Source organism: Scardinius erythrophthalmus (genome assembly GCF_964197995.2).
Source record: "Scardinius erythrophthalmus genome assembly, chromosome: 21".
Classification (NCBI taxonomy): Eukaryota; Metazoa; Chordata; class Actinopteri; order Cypriniformes; family Leuciscidae; genus Scardinius; species Scardinius erythrophthalmus.
Window position 1 is genome coordinate 34,058,856 of NC_138241.1, and position 26,047 is coordinate 34,084,902.

Here is a 26,047-nt window from a genome sequence, read left to right on the forward strand (position 1 = left end):
CACACGGCCAACAGGACCTACTATAAAACAGAGGCGAGCGCAAGTTCACACTCGGCACGATGGAAAGCTGAACTGGCCTGAGGGAGACATTCTGGCCTGACCTCCACCGAGTGAAGACGGGTCACATCAACACAGACGACTTCTCACGGCGTTGGTAATTAGACGGGTCCTGCTGAGCGTACAGTACTAGAACAGCAAACAAAGTACGGCCACTGTCTTCTCACAATACACTTCCACCTGGACCCCTGCATGCATCCTATTCAACAGTCATGACCAATTACTCTCAGAAGAGGGAGGAATTACCGCAAAAAATGATCAAAATGAAATTTAAGACTGTAAAGCAATGTTAAGCGCTCCATCTGTGTCAAAACACAAGGATTTATAGAGTGAAATCTGAGCACTTCAAAAACAAACAAATTAATTTAGAAGGATTTTGGAACGCTGAAGGAGAAGAAAACAAATGATGGTCAAATGACTAAATCCAATAAGTCTAGACCAAACATAAATTGTTTGGAATTCTTCACCTGAAAATAAAAATGATGTCATACTTTATTCACCTTTCCAAACCAGTTTGACTTTTTATCTTCTGTGGAGCATAAAAGGAGATGTTTTGTTGAGTGTTTATGCTGCCCTTTTCCATGCATTGAAAGTGAATGAAGACGGACACCATCAAACTTCAAAAAGGGCAAATTAACATTGAATATGTTATATGCTATTGTTTTTGGAAAAAAGAGCAGCATTATTTTTTTATATAGATTTATGATAACAATTTATTTTAAGGTGATGTAGTTACACGTTACTACATGTACTTACTATAGTAATAACTGTAAATTATTCATAATTACAAGTAACTAATCCTAAACCAAACCCTGGTAATGTGTAACTACGTCACCTTAAGATAAAGGGTTACACTTTATTTTAAGGTGTCATTGTTACAGTGTAATTATATATTTAAGTACTGAGTAATATTAAGCAACTACATGTACTTACTATAAGGGGTAGGATTAGAATTTGGTTGAGGGTTAGTTGCATGTAATTATACATAATTTACTCAAGTCAAGTACATGTAACATATGTAACAAGGACAACTGTAAAATAAAGTTACTAAATAAAGTGTAACTAAATATATTTTTATTTTTATTTTTAATAAAATCATCCTGGTTTGGAACGACATGAGGGTGAGTAAATAATGCCAGAAAATGTATTTTTGGCAGAACCATCCTTTTAAGTAGTAGTATTTCTGTCGCAGTTATTGATAGTCAATACTCGCATCTTTTTTAAATCAATAAAGTTGTTAAAAAAAAATCAGTAAATCTAGAAAAGGTCGCAATTAGGAAACATGTCCAAATATAGATATTATCCCTTAAAATTAAAGAACAACCATTAAAGTGCGCAATTCTGCTGCATCGTTTCCCTCTTAAGAAGATTGAGTTTATCACAGAGGTCCGTTTAGCAATCTTAAAGAGTTTCTCCATTATGGTCAAACTAAAAGAGGAAATGTTCTTGCTCATGCTACTGATAAGCACAGAAAGCTCTTCAGCAGAGGAAGCAGACCTTGAGGGAGCTGTAACAGAGATTTCGGTGTGAGAGACGTGTTCTAGAAGCCTGAGATAACGATACACTGACCAGCTGCAAGTGCGATCATCGGTAACTGTGCACTTCCTCCTGTTTCCACAACTTCCTCTGCTGACTGAACGCATATCTCGACATATTCTACACTCTTTTTTCCATTGTGTCCCTTTAAATCATGGATATGATGACCACATTTCCTTATAAAGAAGATTCAAACTGGTCACATTTTCCATTTAATCTATTTTGTCAGTATTTGGCACCTAGTTCATGGCACACCCATGAGCCGCCTGGTGTGTATTATAAACAAGAGTGGCAAGAGCTCTGCAAACTTCAAACTTCAGTCTAACTGGCTGGCTTTACACAATCTTCAGTAGGTTTTTATAACTCCACTGGGAAACAAATTGGTGTTGATCAGGCTTCTATAAATGAACGCATCCGAAGGTACACAGTCCTGAGGAACTACTTACTGGATAAGTTCTTAGCAATCAATCTTTGAAAAACATTGGGGAATTTAGTTTGAAGCAGGTTTTGACATTAACTTTGATATTCTCTGGCTAGTGGTTTTCCCTGGCCACAATTTTGACATCTATACCATGGGGAAAAACTGCCATATTTATTAATATTGTCTCATAATTTGGCAGCAGGTTTATTAGGCTGTTGTCACTTTAAGAGCTGACGCACTGATCCTTTATACTGTTACACGTGTTTTCTTTCCCAACTGTTTATGTTCACTTAAGACATAACTGACTGTGTTTACATGAATACTCGCCAAGATTGGCATTATGATATGTGTACTTGACTGTTTAAGCACAATAAGCAGCGAAAAAGAACTCAATTTAGTTCTGAGAGGCGGCTTTATGTGCGCAAACTTTGCGTGTGAGCACAAAACTTGATAATGAGTAAAATTATGCGCAACCCCACAGCGAAATTCAAGCCCTGTAACACCAACAATATTCATCCGGAGCAAATAAACGAGTGAGTGAGGAGAGGCGGGTTTGTGTCAATCACTGTCGGAGAGATGAGAGAGGGAGAAAGAGCTGCTGGTATCATGTATCTAATCTGTGGAAAATGAGTATTGGAAGCTTTTCAGATATTTTAGTATCAAAAAATCTAAATTTTTGACAACTACATCGCACTTAGTTTATTATTTCAGATGCCTTTTGAAAAGTATAGGCTATATTATGTATAATTTAAAGTGGCTAGTAGGTGTGACTGCGTTACACTCCACTGCTGTGAATGCCAAGCTCTGCCTGTATGTCATGTTAACAATAGTGTGTCATTTTACATGTCATCAGTTCTTGGTAAGAATAAGCTGCAAACGGGACTCTAAAGTCTGGTTTAGAGAAACTACCGGTAATATATCAGACTTACTCTTTGTAAGAAGTTGATGTAGTGAACCTCTCTGGAGAAGTTCAAGTAGATGTTGGTGTCATAGGCGTCATCTCCAGCATTAGAGATGGTCAAATTTAACGACACATTTTTCACTCCACCAAGAGCCAGATGAGAACTGATGTAACGCCTGAGAAATGAGAGAAAAAAAAGAGAAAACAAGTGGGACAAGGAAAATCTCAACCTGTTAAAATATTTCTGGGTCATATATATATCACTGTATTTCTATATTTTGATGGTTTAAATAACAAAAAAAATTGTCATTGTTATATATGTTACACATAGTTACTAACTAATAGTAATAACTATAAATTATGCATAATTACATGCAACTAACCCTAAACCAAACCAAAATCTGATCCTAATCCTATAGTAAGTACATGCAGTTACTTAATAAAACAGTTACTTTATAATTACAGAGTAACAAAGGCACCTAAAAAATAAAATTACTATTACTTAAAAACTTAAAATACTTACTTTTTAAAAGTTAAACCAACAAAATCAGTTTTTATAGCTGCACTAATAATGTATTAGAATATTTTTTTTTAAATAGGTCCTAAAATAGACTTCATTTTCTTTATACAAATACATAGAGCAAAGAACATGAATGCCTGTTTTGTAGTCATTACAGTAAAATATGTTTTCAATTACTAGCTCTAATACATACTGTAAGTAGTGAATCCCCATCTGCTCTTTAAACAGTGAAGGTTCAGCGTTTAAGGAAACTACAGAGAAACCAGGTCCAGATCATTCAGAACCAGACTAGGACTTCCTAAAGACGGTCTAATGAATGACGTCATGGGCCGGTGAGAGCCAAGCGTGTGTCCACACCCACAGCGACTCAACCCTAATGACGTCAATGAACTGAAACGAGCCGCTGCGCAGAACCTGGAGAGGAGAAGACCAGGGGCTTTACCCAGAAAGCAGCAGTTTCCCATGAAGCCTCAGGTCAGCGGCACAGTCGTCGGACAGACAGTTCTTCTCAAACCACGTCTGTGAAGAGTCAAACAGAGCACAGGATGTTTACACAACTTAAACTGTCAGTAAAACCCGAGTTGGGAAGCAATCACTAGAGGGTGCTGTTGTGCAAGACTTCACGATGGCCTGAAAAGCTTTAATATGAGTGGTGGTTTCAAGCGTAATGAAGAAGAAAGTGCCGTGTGTTCGTGCTGGACAGATTTTAACATCAACACCTTTGCTTTAGCGCTACAGACAAACTGGTGGACACAGTTACTAATGGCCTCAGATTCCATCATAATGGATTCCTGCCGCGCTGAAAGATGCCAGCGCCGTGTTTCCTCGAGCTCAGAGGGAAAGGCATGTCGACTAACAGGAGGGCTGGATATGAAGTGGGCTGTTGGCAAATAAATTCATCAATCTTCCACATTCCATTCACAAAGAGTCAACAGCCATTATTGCGCGCTAACTAAAACCACATTTATATATGCATTGTAATTTCTGGCATTCTGAGCTGCTGGGTGATGCCAACGGCAAATGAGTACAAGGTGGTAACTTTAGCTGGACAATAACTTTATTCTAGAGCAGCTATAAAGCCAAAACACTTTACTTTACTTTCCTATTATCAATGTAAAGCTGCTTTGGAACAATCTACATAGTTAAAAGCGCTATATAAATGAAGATGACTTGACTTGACGTGAGTAACAGTCTCAGAGTAAATTAGAATAATGTACTATATAAAACCACTGTAAAGATGTTAAAACGAGCAATATATAAGGTTTTATAAGTGTTCTAATTAGAGCTGGGCATAGATTAATTTTGAAATTAATCTAGATTAATCTAGATTAAAATGGCTCATTTGAATTCTGCCGAAGGCATTCAGAATATGTGTGCTACCCAAATAATGACTATAAAAGTAGGCTAAGTCTTTGAAAACGGGTTTCTCAAGCCAGGTGGCGCATTAGACTAGGGGCTCATCTCAGGAACTGTTTCCAAAATGCATCACAAACTGCTTGAGAAAGCTGTTCTACTCATAGACTGTAAAAGGTTACTTCTGTACTGTTACCGTCCGTAGGCAACATAGGCCTATGTTATTATCAACTACTATAGGCTATCAATTAGGGATGGGCGATATGGCCTAAAATCTATATTTTGATATACATTGCAGCCTTTTGCGATAACGATATACAGTATATTATAATAAAACCATTACAGAACAGGTTACACAGACCCTGCTAAACAACTGCTAATTTTTTTTTAAAGGGTATATGTAGTTTTGAGAACATATATTGTGCAAAACTGTAAGTATACAACATAATTTTGCAGATAAATAAAATTTAAGTACACTAGCTGCAGAGATCTTAAGTAGGTCTAATGTTTATTATAGCTTTGAGCTTATGAAACCCCAAATTTAAAGTTATAATATTGTCTAACTGATGTCTTTTCAGTTAAAAAGAAACACAACAACGATTCTTAAAATCGGGCGTAGACAGAGATTATGTGTTAACATTACACCACTAAGATATATTGGATTGAGAATAATACGCGCGCGCTGGTATTCAGTGATATCAGTTTCAGTTTCGTTTTGAATTTGAGGTGGTAGAACGGATTAGTCGTGTGTTAACTTACCGAACCGTTACCCCACACACTCGGATAGTTTGCTGCTGTTTGTCGGACGGCTTAAATCCGAACCAAGTCCAAATAATGGACGTTGCAGCTTTCACTTTCAGCCGTGTTTACTTAAGATGACGACGAATATGCGTTGCAGCCGGGTTACCTCGCGGCCGCGGGTAGATTGCGTCATCATAGCTTGTGTAGTAGAGCCATCTCCCAACCCAACTTGGGGAATAGATTAACGGCGATATTTTTTTTATCGCGCGATAAGAGTCTCGCATTAACGCAGCGCGTTAACGCCGATAACGGCCCACCACTAGTTCTAATCAGTTGTGACATGTTTTTATAAACATTCAAAATCCCAGGCAATCAGAACATATTTGATTTGATGTGATATTTTACTTTCTTAACACACATATAGTGTTTTTGTGCATGATTTATCAGTGCTTGTGGAAGATCATGTTCAAAAAAGCAACCAGAAATTGTCTTGACTAATCTGATTAACGTGGAAAACTAATATGCTTAAAGTTTCTTAGATTATTCATTTTCTTTACTTGTATTAAAAACTATAGTAGTTTTTACTTATATTAAAATATACTTTACTCTACTCCAGAATATTTTGTTGTAACATGCAATATATAACAGTTTATTCTAGCTTCATGTATTCTTTCTTTATCAACACTTGAATGTGGGTAAGTTTCATTAAAAAAGCAACATTTTGAGCAAAAAGCTGTGTTTTTGTCAAAGACCATGCACGCCTGGATCGGATTCAGAATGATGATCAATACACAGATGGAGTAGATCAAGCTCATCAACACCCCTAAAGCTTCACAGTCCTGTCTCTCGTCCTGGGTCGACATTTCATTAGGCAGTTTTGATTTGTATGCTGTTTAATGTTTGACGATTGCGTTATTTTACATGTGCGTAAGCAATGCTTCTATCGCTTGTTTCTGCTGCTACTTCGTCTGTGTTTTGATCAGGAGTTTCTTTACTCTTTCAGAAGATGAGTAATAGCGCCCCCTACCGTATAACAGTGAAAACTGGAAAATTCCATCAATGGCGGGGAAAGAGTTAAAATAATAATACTAAATTTAATTTAAAAAAAGAATAATAATGCATTAAATATATATTTGTGCATTATGGTCTTTTTTTGTTAGTTAGGTTAAGTTAGGCAAGTTATTTCTGGCCTTTCATGGCTTTATTTTTAATTATTTTTTATTTAAATCGATTGGATAGGATATTACAGATCAGACTGGAAAGCATGAGGCGGAGAGAGGAAAAGAGCAAAGGAGCCATATAATGGATCCGTGTGTCAAGTCTTAAAGTGACAGCAGCCTAATATACCTGCTGCCAAGTTATGAGATAATATAAAAAATATCTATATGGCAGTTTTTAAATCAAATTTGGGTCGCCGAAGGTGCAGTTGGCTATCTGACATTAATTCCTAAAGGTTATATTCATTTCCGGTGCTATCCTGTTTAAAACTGATTCTTCAGGTGCAGAGAAAGCTGACGAATACAAACCTCGTTCTTAGCGGCGATCTTCTCTCCTTTTTTCCAGCGTAGAATAGGAGTCAGAGAGGGAAGGTCACGGTCCTGATATCCATCCACGACGTGCTTTCCTAAACTGTACGCTGCCTCAAACACGATGGCGGCGAACACATCCTTCACTTCTCTCTGATGAAAAGCACAAACATGGGAAAATGTGACAAACAATAAAAGGAAAAACTTCAAATGTGTCAGTATCAATGATTTACTATTAAAGTTTTTGTTAATATATTCCATTTTAGTTTTCATTTAAAAAAATTCTTCATTATTTTAATCTAAATTCTTTGTTTGTCATTTTTATTAGTTTTATTGCTTTTTAAAATGTCTTTATATTTTTTATTTTAGTACTTAAAATCCTGTATCCTTGTCAACTAGCTTAAATAAAATAAGTTATGAAAATGCTTTTATGTTTTAGTTAACCCTGAAATGTGCCACAAACACAGAAAAAAAAAGTTATTCCTGATACTGAAACAACAATCACACTTTTCCTTTCCCGACAGTGCATCACATCCACTAATATTTCAAAATAAAAGCACAGACTAATAAAAGTTTGGATGAATGGCCCATATGACAAGTAGCTCACCCAATTGGTGGCCGTGTAACTGGCTTTGCACGGGCTAAAATCGTATTTGCGGTAAAAAGCTTTATAGCCGAAGCTCTTTGCAAAGCTCTTGTTGGCTCAGTCAAGTACTATGTGCCTTTAAAGAGCCACCAAAAGCTATCGGATGAACATTTGGAAAAAGCTGGCACTGCCCTGCCCCAACACACTTCATCTTCCCTTATTTTGGCAATATGAGCCGCAGCCCGAGGAGTGTTTCCTTTGGCACGCGACTTGGAAACAGTCGGACGAAAGACTGAACAGGATCAAACCTCGACATCCTTGTTATAGGACACTAAAGAGGGAGGGACATGGGAAAAGTAGACCTCTCCTGTGCCCTCTTCTCTCTGATCCCCTGACGATTAAACATCATTGGCACCGCATTGGCTTTCATCTGTACCAACACGATAGAAGAGTGCCAACTGAGCACCCCTTCTCTTTCTTTCGTCCCGAGAGATTTATCACATGCTTTCTGTTTGTCCACCCACCCATCCTCTTCCTCAGCGGCGCTGAATCAGACCGATGTTTTAACACATCATGATGATAAAATAGATAGTGCACATCCTGTCCTGGTGTCCAGCCGACCCGCACCTTCACATGCTGATAGAGTTACAGCAGGAAAGAGAGGAGTGGTGGCGGACCAGACAGCTTTTAGCCTCCACTAGACTTATTTACACCATCAAATGGGGCGTATGTGTTCATTATAGATGACAGAATTAAGACAATATTTGAATTAAAATAGTTCACACAAATATGAAAACACTGTGATCATTCACTCACCCATTTCAACCCTACATGTCATTCTGTATGTTTGCCAAGCTTTCATTTCAATAACATTTAAGAATTTACTAATAAAACACACCAAAAATGTGTCATACATTATTTTGAAGCTCAAAATTGGAAATAAATATATTAAAAAATTAACGCAAGTAAAGTTTTTCAGGCTGTTCCATCCGAGAGGAAAAAGGAGATAAAAACAGTGACAGTTAAAAAGTAATAATAAAAAAAAAAAGTCAACAAACAAACAAAAAACAAATACACTAAAACATATTTGGTGTAGAAACCATTTTTCACTCAGAAAAAGCTAGTAAATTTCACAATTTACAATTTTCTTGAAAAATGTACTCCAATAATCTTTGTTTTATTTACAGCTTAAAAAAATAATATATTAGTTTTAATTTATTACTTTATTGATTTTTTTTAGTTTTTAGTTTTTTTTTTACAGTGTTTCCATGTATAATATCGTCATTGGGTGAATATATATTTTTTGTGTGAACGGGTCCAGAACATTTGGGCTTTTTTGCCTTTCTTTGATATAAGCAGTAATAATCATCATAAATCTCATGCTACGGACCTTACCAAAGGTGTTATTAAAATGAAAACTGAAAATACAGCTAATAAAATAAGTATATCTAAAAAACTAAACTAAGAGATGCTGTTACTGACCAAAAAAAAAAAAAAAAAAAAAAACCTGCTTTGTGCTTTAGGTGTATTAATCAAAATATCTGTAGAATCAAAGCTTGTGTGATAAACCCTAATTAACCATTAATCACCGGAGCCCTGGTTCATCAGCTGAGGGCTTCTCATGTGCCTTTTGGCGTCCAGAGAGAGAGGGTTTTGTTACAGTAATACGCTCGAGTCGTAAAATGAACAACATAAAGCTCAGTGTTGTGTAAAGAGCTGGTGCTCTCCTCAGGTCCCAGATGGGATTAAAGCAGTATGTATCAAATGGGCCTTATGACCTGTCCGACCGATGACCCCGACTCAGGGGAGCAGTAAAGACCAGGCGTTCAGACTTCACCAACAGTCTATGTGCCCCTTTCATTGGGACACATGTGAATTGAGAGCATGAATGACCTCTTGTTCTCCAATACGAAAGTGTGTACCAACTTCATTTACGACAATAAAAATGCCATAGTAAAATATAATCACCAGTCCAATAGCGATGTCTACTGTAAATGGAGTACTTTATTTTCGACTGATCAGAACCTCACTTGGATTAATCCCTGATTTTAGTGACGCTTGTGGGCAATGGTCATGTAAGTTCAGCTCCTATCAACCTAAATAGGTAAAGGCTGAACAAATACTTGCCAAACATTCATTTCAATCACAATTAAGAATTCAACAATAAAGCAAAACAAAAGTATATTATTGTGCTTATAAGTAACTTTGCAACTACATGTTAACTAGCCTATCTACTTAATATCTGCAAACACTAACTATAAGCAACTATGTCAACTTATTCTACTGACCCTAACCCAACAGTCTACTAGCAGTTGACTACAGTCTACTAATACTCTAATGACTGCTAGTTAACATGTAGTTGCAAAGTTACTTATAGTAAGAAGAATGTCTGAAGTGGACCATTGAAATAGAGTGTAACAATAAATGAATGAATGGCTTGTTTCAGGTTGGTCCATTTGTCCAAGTAGACAAACATTTGGTTAATATATAACTATAATATTATATATGCAACGTATATATAATATATATTTGCATCTCTGTCGTCACTGCCATTCATGTGCACCTAACTCAAATTACAATTTTGACACTTGGATATTTCAACGCTGGAAAGATGAATGTGGATTTAAATTGGGTTATTTACGTCGTAGAAATGTGAAATTATTTTAGAAGTTGGTGCCTTCTAGACTGAGAAAAGCCAGAAATGTATTTTTGGCTCATGTGGACGAAAGACAACAACTCCCAGAATGCACTTGCTTCGCTGCCCTACAAGGACACTCCCAAGCCCCGCCTACCGGTTACAGAGGGCAGTATCGAGAGAAATGATACAACTAGGCTACTAGTCGACTCGAAACTGAAAAGACGGTGTTTTATCGTGAGATCCCCCTATGGGCGGGTTGAGGACATGCGGAACGAGCTCCTCCTACTGGCTGGAGTCTCTCGCCTCTGGACACAAAAGCCTCTGATGATAATAAATGACGATTTTTACGTCATCTGAGGTTTTTTTCCAGACACACAATACAGAAATCTCTCGTCTCAGGGGGACATGAGGGAGGGAAGCACGGTCATTCGAAAATACTACCGGGTTTCAACTGATACAAAGCTTAATGCTAATCGTTGAAGTATCCCTTTAAGGGCTGTTTTGAAAAAAGTTGTCCCTGCAAACCGGAAAACCAAACACAGGAGACACAACAGGAACAAGCACTTCCTGCACATTAGGAAGTAGTAGAGGTCAAATCTGAGCCTTGACCCGGGCTTTTATCATCATTATTAATGTTCCCGTTTGCCTTCTGCTTCTTCCTTTCCCAGCCCCCTGAACTCCATCATAAACGGTATGTATTTATAGAGCAGAAGAAAGCAGGCCTCAGGACCGACCTCATGCTTTTAATTGGGTGGGTGGTATCTGAAGGAACCCAAACAACTGTTCCTCACACACTGCTCACACACACTGACAGACTTGAGCCAAGCAGGTCAGTCAGTCGCCACAGGGCTTTATTGTACAAGACGAACGGCTGAAGTGTCATCTGTTTCCTTACATTGTTCCCATTTGGCACAGTAAAGGCTTTCACGGAAAGAGACGGCACTATCGAATGGCTTCCCACAGGCGGATTCGCAAGTCATAATAGCTTTTTTTAACGACAGTAATAAAACGAAACTTTCAGAAGCAATGGTCACATTTTAGGCTAAAGTGTTCATGTTACTGTGTATTTATATTAGTAATCATACAACACTACTGAAAACTAGTATGAATAATGAATGCTGGATCTGTACGTGCTGTCATCCTGCCAAACCAAGCACCAATGTAATAAACATCATGTGCATAATGGGTAATTATTTGGGGGAGCTGCAAGTAATTAGTGGTGTTTTGATATACATTGGTTATCCATTCAACCATTTGATACATACCATAGCACATACTGATTGTCATAACAGTGTCTAAAACATGGCACTTTTTGTAAGGTACCAAACAAGCATGATGGACTTGAAGAGACTGTGTACTGTATGTAGGTTATGTGTTTCTGAACGTAATCTGACGCTGTCATTCAGCACTCTTGTAGGAAAGTATGATTAAAAAAACCTCTATAGTCGCGAGTTGCAGGAAATACAGTGTCTAATTTACTGTATGCAGGGTTGGATGCCGTCCATTCCCAAACTCACCAGAGATATAATCTCTCATCTGAGGATCATTGAGTCTGACCTCACGCTTTTAAACATGGAGACAGTGGTGAAAAATATTGCTGAGTGAATGATCAGAGCTTGTGAAGAGCTTGTTTAGAGTTTCACACAAACACATCTTGATGATCATCAGAAAAAAAGTGTTGAATGTCATTATAAGTGGTCAATCTTAGTCTAGTTCTAAATAAAATGCATTAGGAGTCTTACTATTGAGGCTATTATAGGTTGTTATAAGTTAAAAAACTTTAAATAAATAACACATGACGGCAAAATATACACTACCGTTCGAAAGTTTGGGGTCGAGAAGATTTCTTTAATGCCAATGAAAGAAGTCTCTTCTGCACACCAAGGTTGCATTTATTGGATCAAAAATACAGTAAAAACTGTAATATTTTAAAATATTATTACAATTTAAAATAATTGTTTTCTGTGTGAATATATTTTAAAATGTAATTTATTCCTGTGATGCAAAGCTGAATTTTCAGCATCATTACTCCAGTCTTCAGTGTCACATGATCCTTCAGAAATCATTGTAATATGATGATTTGATGCTCAATAAACATTTCTGATTATTAACAATCGTGCTGCTTCATATTTTTGTGGAAACTGTGATACATTTTATCAGGATTTTTTGATGAAAGAACAGCATTTATTTGAAATAGAAACATTATAAATAACATTATAAAATGTCTTTACTTTCACTGTTGATTAAGCAGTTTTACGTCTAAAGTAAAGGTCTTGTTTTAAAGATTGGTTTTCCATTTTTCAGGTTTTCTGTAAAACCCTTTTTTTCCCCTGACAAACTTTGACATATTTCAAATCTGTGGGCAGAAACCGGGAGGCTGATATCATGCAATGCTCTTAAGAATGTAATTTGTATTTAATTGCCTAAGTTCTCCAGTTATGTGCCAACATGAGAAGAGTTGCAGAACCAGAGGCTTTGACACATAAAACTTGTCAGTTTATCTTTAAGATAAGCAGGGCGGCTGAACTCAACTTCTTTCTGTTCTTCAGGGAAGACAGAAGGGATGATGTCATCTGAGCAGCGGCGATCGTGATTGGCTGAGGGGATCTGAGCTGCCCGCGCTCACGTGGCTTTCACCAGATCGTTCCAAGAGTTATTAAATACATGCACACAGTGCACAAACCGGGGCTTTATCGAGATCAAGACCCTCGGAGCTAAACTCACAGTCCCTGCTATTAATTTACGCTCTGCTCTAGGATTCCCTTTTAAGGCCAGATGCGTGCATGACATGTATTTAGAGTTATGCTAAAAATATAAACTTCAGCAATTCATGCACTTCAATTCCGAAGATGTATAAAAAAATCACTATTTCTATTGCTCATATTTGAAAAGCTATTAAACTTCAGCATGCAATCTATCCCACATTATTACCATACCACTGAGAACATAGCAACTCCATAATAAAACCCTAGCAACATGATAGTTTTGCACATGCACACAACTAATATTTAAAAATTATTTTTATTTACCAATGCTGTTATTTACGCTAAAACCCAAGGTCATCACGTAACCTAAATTTTTCACAGCCATTTTATTTCTTGCAAGTGATGAATGAGTGAAACCTGAAGTACTTCCTGTATAAAAGCCCTCATATAGTATTTCATTCATACTCACATGACCCATCTGAACATGATCCTCCCACTGGATACGTCAACAAGGTGAGCTATAGTACAACAACGTCAAATCCCATAGTAATATAGTCCCTGACAGACATTGTTCAAGACAACAACATCCCATATGGAACCAATTAAAAAGCAATTCAGGGCATGAACATTAATAACTGTGGAGAAGTACACAACCCATGCCACCTGAAATAACCATGTTTATGTGCTGCATGTGTCTGCAAATGAGATTAACTTATTAGAGTGTCAGATCAAACAGATTTAGACGTTTACAACGCCAATTGTGTTCCACCTTCGGTTGCATAAGTTCAGGATGGATCACTTAGTCTGTGGAAAACTACAAATTAACATGAAAGATTAATTAATATATCGCCAGAACAAGTTCTCTGGAGCTGAGCAGGTGAATCTGCATTTGATTCCTGCATTAAAAGCTGGAATGAAACGGTCATGAACCGAGCAAAGCCTGAGCGTGAAGATATTTCTCAGATCTCTCTCCAAAGTCCACGAGCTCAACTAAAACCCATGATAAATCACAGACACTCATTCCTGAAGTGTTAGTCCATGTACAGAAATGCCTTATTTCATAAACAAATCAAACTAGCAGCTCTCCAACAGCTGCAAAATGAGCCAAAGAAAAGAAAGCCGTCTGATGTCAAACAGATCATAATTAAACTGAGTGGAGAGAGACATGATGAGCTTTAGTTCAGTGGTTCACAACTGGTGTGTCACAACAACCCATAAATGGGTCACAGGTCTGTTCTGATAGGGAGAACAATGCTTCTAGATAGATAAATAAGCATAGATGGTCAAAGTGTTATTAAATGTACTATTATAGTATTTGGAATGAGCTTTTATTGTTATATTTTCAGCTTTCCTTTGTAATTTTGAATAATGTTCCTTAGTAATTGTTGAATAATTTTGATGGGTTTTATTAATTTGCATTATTTTTTATTATTTCTATTTTGCTTTTTTCAGTTTTAGTTTGCTATTTTTTAACTTAATCTTCAACTTAATTATATTAATTACTTCAAATAGCATTTCTCATTTTCGTTTACCTTTTTTTTTTAAGTTAAAAATGTTCATCTAATATTTATGTATATTTTTTCTGCTTTATTTCGAGTGACAAAAACAAATATTTACTAGTTTTAGTTAAACAACACTGAGATGGGATGGCAAAATAAACAGACAACAGAGAAAACGCTTTCCCTAATAGTAATATATGAAGATTTATATAATGCAAAAGTGACAAAATGCTAAATTTCACACCTACCTGCTAAATGTCGCATATCTTCTGCGCATTTATTCAATTGCATCTAAAAACATTACTTATATCTTCCACTTCAACCTTTACCCATTAACAACACTTTATACCAAATGGTAGTGAACAAGAGTTCAAGAGAAAGCGTCGCCTCATTTCACAATATGTGTCTGCTTGCTGCAATTTTTGTTACTCATTTGCTGTGTCCCAAAACCTAGTGTAAGCAGCTTTGCTAACTAGCATCCTGACTGAAAATACAAAATGCATACACATATATAAAATGCATAACGCAATTTTGGTTTGTTGTTGCAACGCATTCTGGGATTAGACCTTTTGGTCTCCATACCTTTTGGAACAAACTTGGAACACAGTTGTGATGATTTTGATGCCGTCATGTGGTGTCTAGTTATAGGCAGCTCACTAGGTTTCAAAACAAAGCTTTCCTCTTGAAATGTTGTGATGTCAAGGCAGATACAATTTCGGGTTGTTTGCCCAAACTGCAGGAGTTATCACAGGGACAAATAGTTTCCAAGCCTCTCTATTAACCCCCCTGAGAACTGCTGACATTTTCCCATGAGAATGACGATGGTTAACACACACTGGAGTGAGAGCATATGGGACGCCCATCACTTCAGCTGGCTGGAAACTGATTCCATCTGTGGTTAGTATGCAGAACCCCTCCACACTAACTGCTTTCCCCTTACTGTACACACAACACACACTTCTAGATAATTGATAACACACTGGCTATGTAGTGGAATATATACACTGCACACTGTGCAACATATACAGGATATCCACCAATACATGCTTCAAACAGTTGAATGCTACATAGTTGTCACATGACCTTGCATATTCCGTGCAACTCACACAGTATATACATACTGTACTGCAGAAACAAAGAAGCAAATGTACAGTATGAAAGAGATGATATAATACTCAATGACACATAAGAGAATGAAATACCGGAGCAATGTCCTTGTAAAAAATCAATAACAGTGAACTTTTATGGGCTGGTGTACATAATGTAAAAGTTATTTACCATGTGACCCTCAGTTGAAAACACAGCTGGGATTTATAAAGCTGGAATGGAGGTGCCATGCTCCCGTGGCGTAAATGGGCACATGGAAAACATTTTCTCTCTGAATAATGAAAAAATCATTGTTCATCCAGGACTAAGGAACATCTACCAACAAATTAAGGATTTTGCATATTAAATCCTTTAATAGCGCACAGTGCTAGCAACGTCAAGGTCATGGGTTCGATTCCTAGGGAAAGCAAGGACTGATCAAATGTGTACCTTGATTGCAATGTAAGTTGTATGGATGTCAACATGATTAAGCATGATTGGTCAGTTACTGGCTTATGTTTAATTATATGAAAACAAAAACAATTTAGTGACATCTAAAGACAAGTTTGGTCTATTCAGTGTCTTCATCTACCACAGTAAAAGTAATGTCTTTGACTTATCTTCTTTTGGGGGATTTTCTCAATTAACATATGTGATTAAATAAATAAATAAATAGGGTTGCACTGCCTATATTTCTACGGCAATTGAAATAAAATAGGAATTATAAAAGAATAAACTCAAAAATACAATATTTTGAAAATTTGATGGGAAATATGCTTAATTGCCAGGATAAAATTTCACGATAAAAAAAACACTTATCTGAAAAATAAGTTTCATTTTCTTCTTGCACAATATATTTCCATTTTTTCTCTTGGTTTTGTGTTGAAGTGACCTGCACATGCTCTTGACAGGTTTTGTGCAAAGAACAAAAAAAAAAAAAAAAAAGACTTGTTATTAGAGTGAGAACAAAGCATTCATCAAATGCTTACAGAGACATCAGGCCAAGATACACACACTCTCTTAACACTTCACCAAAAATTAAACTGCCTGGAAATCTTTCCACTGTGCAAAAATACACTGGTATTTAGAAGGACATCCAGCAGTGCCTTTTCATTTGGAAGAGCAACAACTAAATCCCTTTGGCCTTGACATGTACAGTAATATTTCCATAGCTTTATACGTGCTCTCTGCTGTTATCCGTCAACATAAATGCCTGGAATAACTGATATGCCCTTAAGTTTAACTCACTTAGTGAGCAGGTGGGTCATGTCAAGGGTAAGTGTAGGGAGAGCCAACAAAATCCTTTACTCCTGCTACTCATTCCCAGAATTCCAAGCCATTCCTCCTTCAATCATCCAGCCCGCTCTCTGCTCCGGCTCACGGTCCCCTTATCTGGCTGAAAACTGAGCACTCCTGTGAAGGTCCCACCAGCACTATACGCACCCGGGAAGCACAAGTCATGAAGAGAGGATTGGGATCAGTTCCTTTTATGGAGTTGTAATGTGAGTTAGGGATGCTGGCTGGGAAATATGGTTTCCATCACAAAGTTATTCCCTAAATACCAGTTTAAGAACACAGATCGTGCACAAAATGAGACTAGGTATAAAAATCAAGTATTTTAAGAAGCTGCACTGCAAATATTATTGTCTTCCTCAGTATTTTGTCTTGTTTTCCAGGACTTAAATACCTTAAATTACTTGGGAAGCAAAAAACAACTCTTGTTTTCTGAAAGAATGATCAAAATAATGCTTATTTTATGAGTTTATGCTTAAAACAAGAAAACTGATCTGCAAGCGGCGTCAGAAAAATAAACTTCGTTTAAAGAGAAAAGGTTATTTTTCTGACCCCATTGGCAGATATTTTTATTGTTTTAAGCGTAAAGTCACTGACTTTGATACATTTTTCAGAAGAAAAAAAACCACTTGTTATCTTATGTCATTTTGCTTCTCTGGTAAGTGTATCTTGATTTAAGGAGGTTTAGACATTTGCACAGGAAAACAAGACAAAAATGCTAAAGAAAATGTTCATTTTTTTTGCGTAATGACCTCCTGCTTTTCTAGCATTCAGTCATTGAGAGGCATTAGATCATATCTATGTGACTTAATGGCAGTAGTTATCTATAATGCATTTATCAAAACTGACAGGAGACTAAAAATAATTTATGCTTCGCCTTTTGCCAGAGATTCGATGTTTGCTCTGTTTTATTAAGAAAAACACAGGAATAACAACAACAAAAAAGGTTATAGGACTTCCTTTTGGTGAGGGATGGACTTCCAGCTGTCATTTATATTCCATTTATAACTAGATGTACCGCATTGCGGTACAAAATATGACCGCCGCTCAGGCCTGCACTGGCTTTCCACAAAAATAAATGACGTGGAGTAATTTGGCTGTATTGCGTGTTTATGTATATACCTAAAAAAAGTAATAGTATGTGCATGTCTGTCTGTGTGTGTGTGTGTGTGTGTGTGTGTGTGTGTGTGTGTGTGTGTGTATGTGTGTGTGTGTGTTTGTGTATGTGTGTGTCTGTGTGTGTGTGTGTGTGTGTGTGTGTGTGTGTGTGTGTCTGTGCGTGTATGTATGTGTGCGTACATGTGTGCGCGTGTGTGTTTGTGTGTGTGTGTCTGTGCATGTGGATTTGTATGTGTGTGTATGGGTGTGTGTCTGTGCGTGTGGATGTCAGTGTGTGTGCATGCTTGCGTTTCTTTGTATTCCTGCATGTGTGTGTGTGACAGTATCATCCTAAACCAGCAACCCTTCGCTCAACAGCACCATCTACAGGCCGATGAGTGTACAGTCACTAAATGTGCACATAAATGAATTTATTTTATACCCCCCCATGGATGAAATTCTACAAAACTTAGCAGAGGATACCCCCAGAGGATGTCAAGTTAATCATACACATGAAATATGGTGCAGTTCTGTTAAAGCAGAATAATATTGCATTTTCATTTTTTATGGGAGGGGCGCAAATCACAAATGAGTGATTAAGGGCTAGGTTGATGTGGGCCCTTAAGAGCAACATACCATAAAAATTTCTTCATCCTCGTTGCCACGGTTCAGGTAGTTATTTAGGAAAAACTGCATTTTTTTGGGTTTGGGGGGGCCCAGCGCGGGGGGGGGAGTGGCCCCCGGGGACCAAACGAAATTTTTCCGTAGAAGTCTAGTGGGGCTACATGCCCACCAAATTTCATGTTCCCCGGTGCTTCGGTGTCCCTGGTATCGTTGACGAAAAATTTACGGGGGCCCCAGCTCAGGGGGGGAAGTGGCCCCCGGGGACCAAACGAAATTTTTCCGTAAAAGTCTAGTAGACCAACATACCATAAAAATTTCTTCATCCTCGGTGCCACGGTTCAGGTAGTTATTTAGGAAAAACTCCATTTTTTTGGGTTTGGGGGGGCCCAGCGCGGGGGGGGAGTGGCCCCCGGGGACCAAACGAAATTTTTCCTTAGAAGTCTAGTGGGGCTACATGCCCACCAAATTTCATGTTCCCCGGTGCTTCAGTGTCCCTGGTATCGTTGACAAAAAATTTGCGGGGGCGGGGGGGGTGGCAGTGGCCCCCGGGGACCAAACGAAATTTTTCCCTAAAAGTCTAGTAGACCAACATACCATAAAAATTTCTTCATCCTCGGTGCCACGGTTCAGGTAGTTATTTAGGAAAAACTGCATTTTTTTGGGTTTGGGGGGGCCCAGCCCGGGGGGGGAGTGGCCCCCGGGGACCAAACGAAATTTTTCCTTAGAAGTCTAGTGGGGCTAAATGCCCACCAAATTTCATGTTCCCCGGTGCTTCGGTGTCCCTGGTATCGTTGACGAAAAATTTACGGGGGCCCCAGCGCGGGGGGGAAGTGGCCCCCGGGGACCAAACGAAATTTTTCCGTAAAAGTCTAGTAGACCAACATACCATAAAAATTTCTTCATCCTCGGTGCCACGGGTTCAGGTAGTTATTTAGGAAAAACTGCATTTTTTGGGGTTTGGGGGGGCCCAGCGCGGGGGGGGAGTGGCCCCCGGGGACCAAACGAAATTTTTCCTTAGAAGTCTAGTGGGGCTACATGCCCACCAAATTTCATGTTCCCCGGTGCTTCTGTGTCCCTGGTATCGTTGACGAAAAATTTACGGGGGCCCCAGCGCGGGGGGGGAAGTGGCCCCCGGGGACCAAACGAAATTTTTCCGTAAAAGTCTAGTAGACCAACATACCATAAAAATTTCTTCATCCTCGGTGCCACGGTTCAGGTAGTTATTTAGGAAAAACTGCATTTTTTTGGGTTTGGGGGGGCGCGGGGGGGGAGTGGCCCCCGGGGACCAAATGAAATTTTTCCTTAGAAGTCTAGTGGGGCTACATGCCCACCAAATTTCATGTTCCCAGGTGCTTCGGTGTCCCTGGTATCGTTGACGAAAAATTTACAGGGGCCCCAGCGCGGGGGGGGAAGTGGCCCCCGGGGACCAAATGAAATTTTTCCTTAGAAGTCTAGTGGGGCTACATATCAGGGGTGGGCAAACTACGGCCCGCGGGCCACATACGGCCCGTTAGGCTGTTTAATCCGGCCCGTCGAGTATTTAAAAAATTGTCTAAAGATCGCATTCATTTTGCCTTTTTCTTGCAATACTTTGCGTTATGCGTTGCATATATTTGACAATCGGAATATCAGATATTTCATGCCATAGCTAGCAAATGTAAAAAAGGAAAAATGACATAAAAGCAGATCATCATTCATTCAGCGCTGTTGTGGCTGCGGTGTGTCACGTAACAAGCTAGACGCGTCACCATGGAAACCAAACAGACAGCGCATAGACTTGGTGCACGTTAATGTTTATTTTTTTTTTTTAAAAACTCACAGAGAAAAAAATGTTCGGTAACCGCTTGCACACATGTTTAGTTTTTCCTTTGATTTGTCTGCTATTTAGTTTTGCTACTCTGGATTTGTGGATGTATCCTCCTTTATCGCCCGGCTTTCGACTAACGTTACGCTCCCCTGTCTGCCATGTACAACCCGGTTTTGTTCATTAAATGTTCTGATCTGCCTTTGCTTTTTATGTTTTATTTTATTATACTTAAAATAAATTTGTATAATCGTTTATTTCGTTTTTTTTTTTTTCACAAATGTATGACTTTTGGAAGTGCAAATTGATTGCCATGCAGTTTTAATAAAGTTGAATTAACGTAACCTTCTGTCATTTTTACTCTTCTAAGTGTACACTTAGGTTTTTTGTTTCTAATTTACGGTTAGGCCCATTAAATAATAATAAGGATAAAACATATTTAAAAAGTATAGGCTATAATTATCAAACATCTGACTAATTAAAAATTAACCTCAAAACATAACATATGCTAAATGGGGGATATCTAGCATAAAAAAAATGTATTGTCAGAATGTCGTCTCTCAGTTGTTGAATTTCGCGCAGACGTTGCCACAACGTAAATGTGTTTGCTCAGCCCGATCTCATGAAAGTTCGAATACCACGAATTGTATTTGTAGTTCTTATGAAACGCAGTTTTTGCGTGCATATGATACGCACTTAAAGGGATAGTTCGCCCAAAAATTAAAATACGGTCATCATTTACTCACCCTCAAGTTGTTTCAAACCTGTATGAATTTCTTTTTTCTGCTGAACACAAAAGAATATATTTTGAAAAATGTCGGTAACCAAACAGTTGATGGACCCCATTGACTTCCATAGTATTTTTTTTTCCTACTATGGAAGTAAATGGGGTCCATCAACTGTTTGGTTACTGACATTTTTCAAAATATCTTTCAAATTATTTCAAATATTTTTTAAAAATTGCACTCCGCACCCCTAATCCTAACTAATGGGTTTACAGTGCGCAGCATATGCACGCAAAAAATATATATTTTTGGCGTATAAATGGTACGAGAAATGTAATTCGTGGTATATATACGCACTTTCATGAGATCGTGTTTCATAATCTGCTACTGGGCCGGCCCTCTGTCAAATTTTAAAACCCAGTGTGGCCCTTGAGCCAAAAAGTTTGCCCACCCCTGGGCTACATGCCCACCAAATTTCATGTTCCCAGGTGCTTCGGTGTCCCTGGTATCGTTGACGAAAAATTTACAGGGGCCCCAGCGCGGGGGGGGAAGTGGCCCCCGGGGACCAAATGAAATTTTTCCGTAAAAGTCTAGTAGACCAACATACCATAAAAATTTCTTCATCCTCGGTGCCACGGTTCAGGTAGTTATTTAGGAAAAACTGCATTTTTTTGGGTTTGGGGGGGCCCAGCGCGGGGGGGGGGGGGGGGGGGAGTGGCCCCCGGGGACCAAACGAAATTTTTCCTTAGAAGTCTAGTGGGGCTACATGCCCACCAAATTTCATGTTCCCAGGTGCTTCGGTGTCCCTGGTATCGTTGACGAAAAATTTACAGGGGCCCCAGCGCGGGGGGGGAAGTGGCCCCCGGGGACCAAATGAAATTTTTCCGTAAAAGTCTAGTAGACCAACATACCATAAAAATTTCTTCATCCTCGGTGCCACGGTTCAGGTAGTTATTTAGGAAAAACTGCATTTTTTGGGGTTTGGGGGGGCCCAGCGCGGGGGGGGAGTGGCCCCCGGGGACCAAACGAAATTTTTCCTTAGAAGTCTAGTGGGGCTACATGCCCACCAAATTTCATGTTCCCCGGTGCTTCGGTGTCCCTGGTATCGTTGACGAAAAATTCAGTAAGGTGACGGGAAAAAAAAAAAAAAAAAACTTTGACAATCCCTATATGACCGCTTTCGCTAGCTACGCTAGCGGCGGTCATAATAAAACCCTATATCCTATCTTTAAAAAAATAACATTCAAAACTACAAAAAAGTAGCATCTAGTGATCATCTAGGAAATTATTTTTGCATTTCTATACAATATTGTGAGAAAAATGAACAGCTGACTCTCCAATTTGGCTGAAATATCAATGCATGACTTCAGATGTCCAGTGAATGTTCATAGATTAAACTGCCTGTTTTCTGTTCAACACCAGAGATTAGTTTTATCTCTGCTGAAGCATCTCTGTGAACGTCAGTTCATCCTGAATGGTCAGAACGGCAGCGACAGATGCTTCCTCCGTCTGATGAGATCAGGGCTCATAAAACTGGTCCACTTTTACCGTGCAGTTATTCTGGGTCTATTGTTCTAATCGGTGCAGCCTGGATACAATCTTTAAATCTACAGCGCGTGGGCCGAGAGACGCTTCAGCTCTTGTAAAATAAACTGCTATACTTGATATGTTTGAGCCCCACACACCGAAGGAAGTCCACCACCGCGCTCCAATAGGAAAACAGACACGATTCCAACAACAACCAGGGGTGTGGATGAGGTTGACCGAGTCACTAGTGTGGCTGTTGTTAAACATTCACTAGAGAGAAGTCAGGTGTTGAACACCACACATAACAGCATGTCCATCAGACCACATAAATAAAACCCTCTAAAGTCCTGCTTTAGGGAACAGAAAAACAAATGTATCAGAACAATGTGTGGTTGAAAAAATGCACATTTATGCAAGCCAAATCTCACAATGGAAATGTTGCTTGAAACATGTTTTCTTGGTGCACATATACACTCAGCATTCATACACATACAGGAATTCATACACTTACAGGTAAAACTGTTCAACTGCTTGCTGTTAAGGCAAATATCTAATCAGCCAATCACATGGCAGCAACTCTAGGCATGTAGACTTACACACTACCATCTCTAGGGTTTACAGAGAATGGTCCAAAAAAGAGAAATATCCGTGAAAATGCCTTGTTGATGCCGGAGGTCAGAGGAGAATGACCAGACTGGTTCGGCTGATAGAAAGGCAACAGTAACTCAAATAAGCACTTGATACAACCGAGGTCTGCAGAAGAGCGTCTCTGAACGCTTAACATGTCCAACACTGAAGCAGAAGAGCTACAGCAGAAGAAGACACACACCGGTGACACTTCTGTCAGATAACAACAGCAAACTGAGGCTACAATTCACACGGACTCATCAGAGCTGGACAATAGAAGATCGGGAAAACGTTGCCTGGTTTGATGAGTCTCGATTTCTGCAGCAACATTCAGATAGTCGGGTCAGAATTTGGTATAAAGAGTGAAAAGCATGTATCCATCCTGCCTTATATCACCAGTTCAGGCTGCTGGAGGTGTAATGGTGTGTTATATATTTTCTTGGCACACTCTCAGTACCAGCTGAGCATCATTTAAACACTACAGTCTACCTGAGTATTGTTGCTGAGCATGTCCATCTCTTTATGACCAGTGTATCATCTTCTGATGGATCCTTCCAGCAGGATAACATGCCGTCACAAAGCTCAAATCATCTCAGACTGGCTTCTTGATCATGACAGTGAGTCACTAAACTCAAACGTCTCCACAGTCACCAGATCTCAGTCCAGTAGAGCAGATTTGGGATTTGCTGGAACGGGAGATTCACATCATGGATGTGCAGCCGACGAATCTGCAGCAACTGTGTGATGCTATCATGTCAATATAGACCCATGTCATATTATACAGTATGATGATTGTCAGGGGACCTGATATTGATTCTGATATTGAATTTTACCAATAAAAATCACTTGTGAAATCTGAAATTTCTCATCAAGATGTGCAGTAGGTCCACAGAGTAAAGGAAGATCACTGCCGTGTTGAAACATTCATTTAGCGACACAACTCTTCAGCATCATGCTGTCTACTTTCCCTGAATTCAGCAAGCAACTAAACAGATGCTTGGCTACTTCATATGAAGTTTTCTCCCATTTCGACATGTTTCAGAGTTCTTTCCACGACATTAATGGTCGGTATTGTGGGTTTCTTGCAATTTAATATTTTTCCGTCACCATGTTTTATAAATAGATGCTAGAGTCGTGAGCGTGTTTATTGGGAGACAGCTGGATATGATTACCTTCCTGCCGTGTGGATTCATTGTATCAGCTTTCTTGGCTGTGCGTAAATGAAGCCCATGGAATGGCATTGAGGAATTGGAGCGTTATGCGGGACTGTTATATGTGGCAACACAAAGCCAGTAGTGTGGCATACGGCCTAGTCCTCTCACTAGGTCAGAACTATGAATACCATCAAATCAGCACTGCAGGATCTGACACAGTATGTGCATGTATGGGAAATATTATCAGTGTTGTGTGACACTTAGCTCTTTGCCAAAACCTAGCCTATACCTAGACAGCACTTTAGAGCACAATGCTTCTGGTGTGGTTTTGAACAGGGATCTAAAACTGCTGCCTTCAAAGATAACTAATTTAGGCCCAATTTACTCAGCATTTCTAGACAAATTAGATTGGGGGGAAAAATAATCCAAAAAAACTGAAATAGTCTCGAGAAATGTTATAAATAAATAAAAGAACAAAAGGCGTTCTAAAGATTTTTAATACTTTTAATCAGCAAGCATGCAATATATTGATCACAAGTGACATTTTTAATGTTATAAAATAATTTCTTTTCTTTTCTTATTAATTATTTTCAGCTTTTAAAGAATCTTGGAAAAAAAAATTAGAATGGTTTCCACAAAATTACACAGCACAATGATTTCTGAAGGATCATGTGACACTGAAGACTGGAGTAATGATGCTGAAAATTCAGCTTTGGATCACAGGAATGAATTACATATTAAAATATGTTCAAATAAAAAAACAATTTTAAATTGTAAATATTTCTCAAAGCTGTTTTTACTGTATTTTTGATCAAATTAATGCAGCCTTGGTAAGATTAAGAGACTTCTTTTTCAACGTTTTTTTTTTTTTTTAATGGTAGTGAATATTGCATTCAACACTGAAAGATAAAACAGATCATTTTAATTAAAACATGTGAGTGTGTACTGTTTATTTCATGCTTGAAGTATCACATCTTTATCATAGAAACATGCTTATTTCAGACTCAATAATCAGTCTCTTTCGAGGTTCACTTGAATTAGGATTATGCCTAACACAGCAGTAGACAGCTAGGTTTGGAATGGAGCTTATGCCACTTTACAAGCTAGTATATGTAACTTACTTTACAAGTTTCTCTATCAGCATGCCAGTACAGTATAAACTGATGAGTGTTGTGAGCTTAACTGTGTCAGTTGTATATTGAGCACGAGAGCAACACTTTAAAATGGGCTGCTATTGATTACAATCCTCACTTGCTCCTTAAGTGTGCTCCTTAGATTGCCACATACATCAGTAAAGCCTGTGCCAGATTTGAGGCATTTATGTAAACATGGTAAAGAGAACTATGAGAGACATACAATACAACAACCAGACAGCTAAAGGAATCTGACAGCCTTTAGCTTCTCCATAGAGCGTGTGCTACAAATCCCAAGCCTATCTCATGTGGGACCGTGACTAATGGGTTTGCTATCGCTGAACGAGTGATTGAGGTGGACAGTAACAAAGTACATTTACTTGAGTACTGTACTTAAGTACACTTTTTGAGTATCTGTACTTTACTTGAGTATTATATTTTTCTGGAAACTTTTAACTTTAACTTCACTACACTTGAAAGACAAATATCGTAC

General features: G+C 38.5%; 1 protein-coding gene across 2 annotated transcripts in view; it reads right to left on the minus strand.

Annotated features, from left to right (window-relative positions):
* itga9 (integrin, alpha 9) overlaps positions 1–26,047 on the minus strand; it is a 92,148-nt gene that overhangs the window by 21,736 nt on the left and 44,365 nt on the right. For both annotated transcript variants that reach the window (XM_081351547.1, XM_081351546.1), the window contains exons 16-18: positions 7,056–7,208; positions 3,878–3,954; positions 2,944–3,091 (exon numbers count right to left, since the gene is read on the minus strand). In XM_081351547.1, coding sequence (XP_081207673.1) covers positions 2,944–3,091; positions 3,878–3,954; positions 7,056–7,208 — 378 coding nt within the window. The remainder of the gene's footprint in view (positions 1–2,943; positions 3,092–3,877; positions 3,955–7,055; positions 7,209–26,047) is intronic.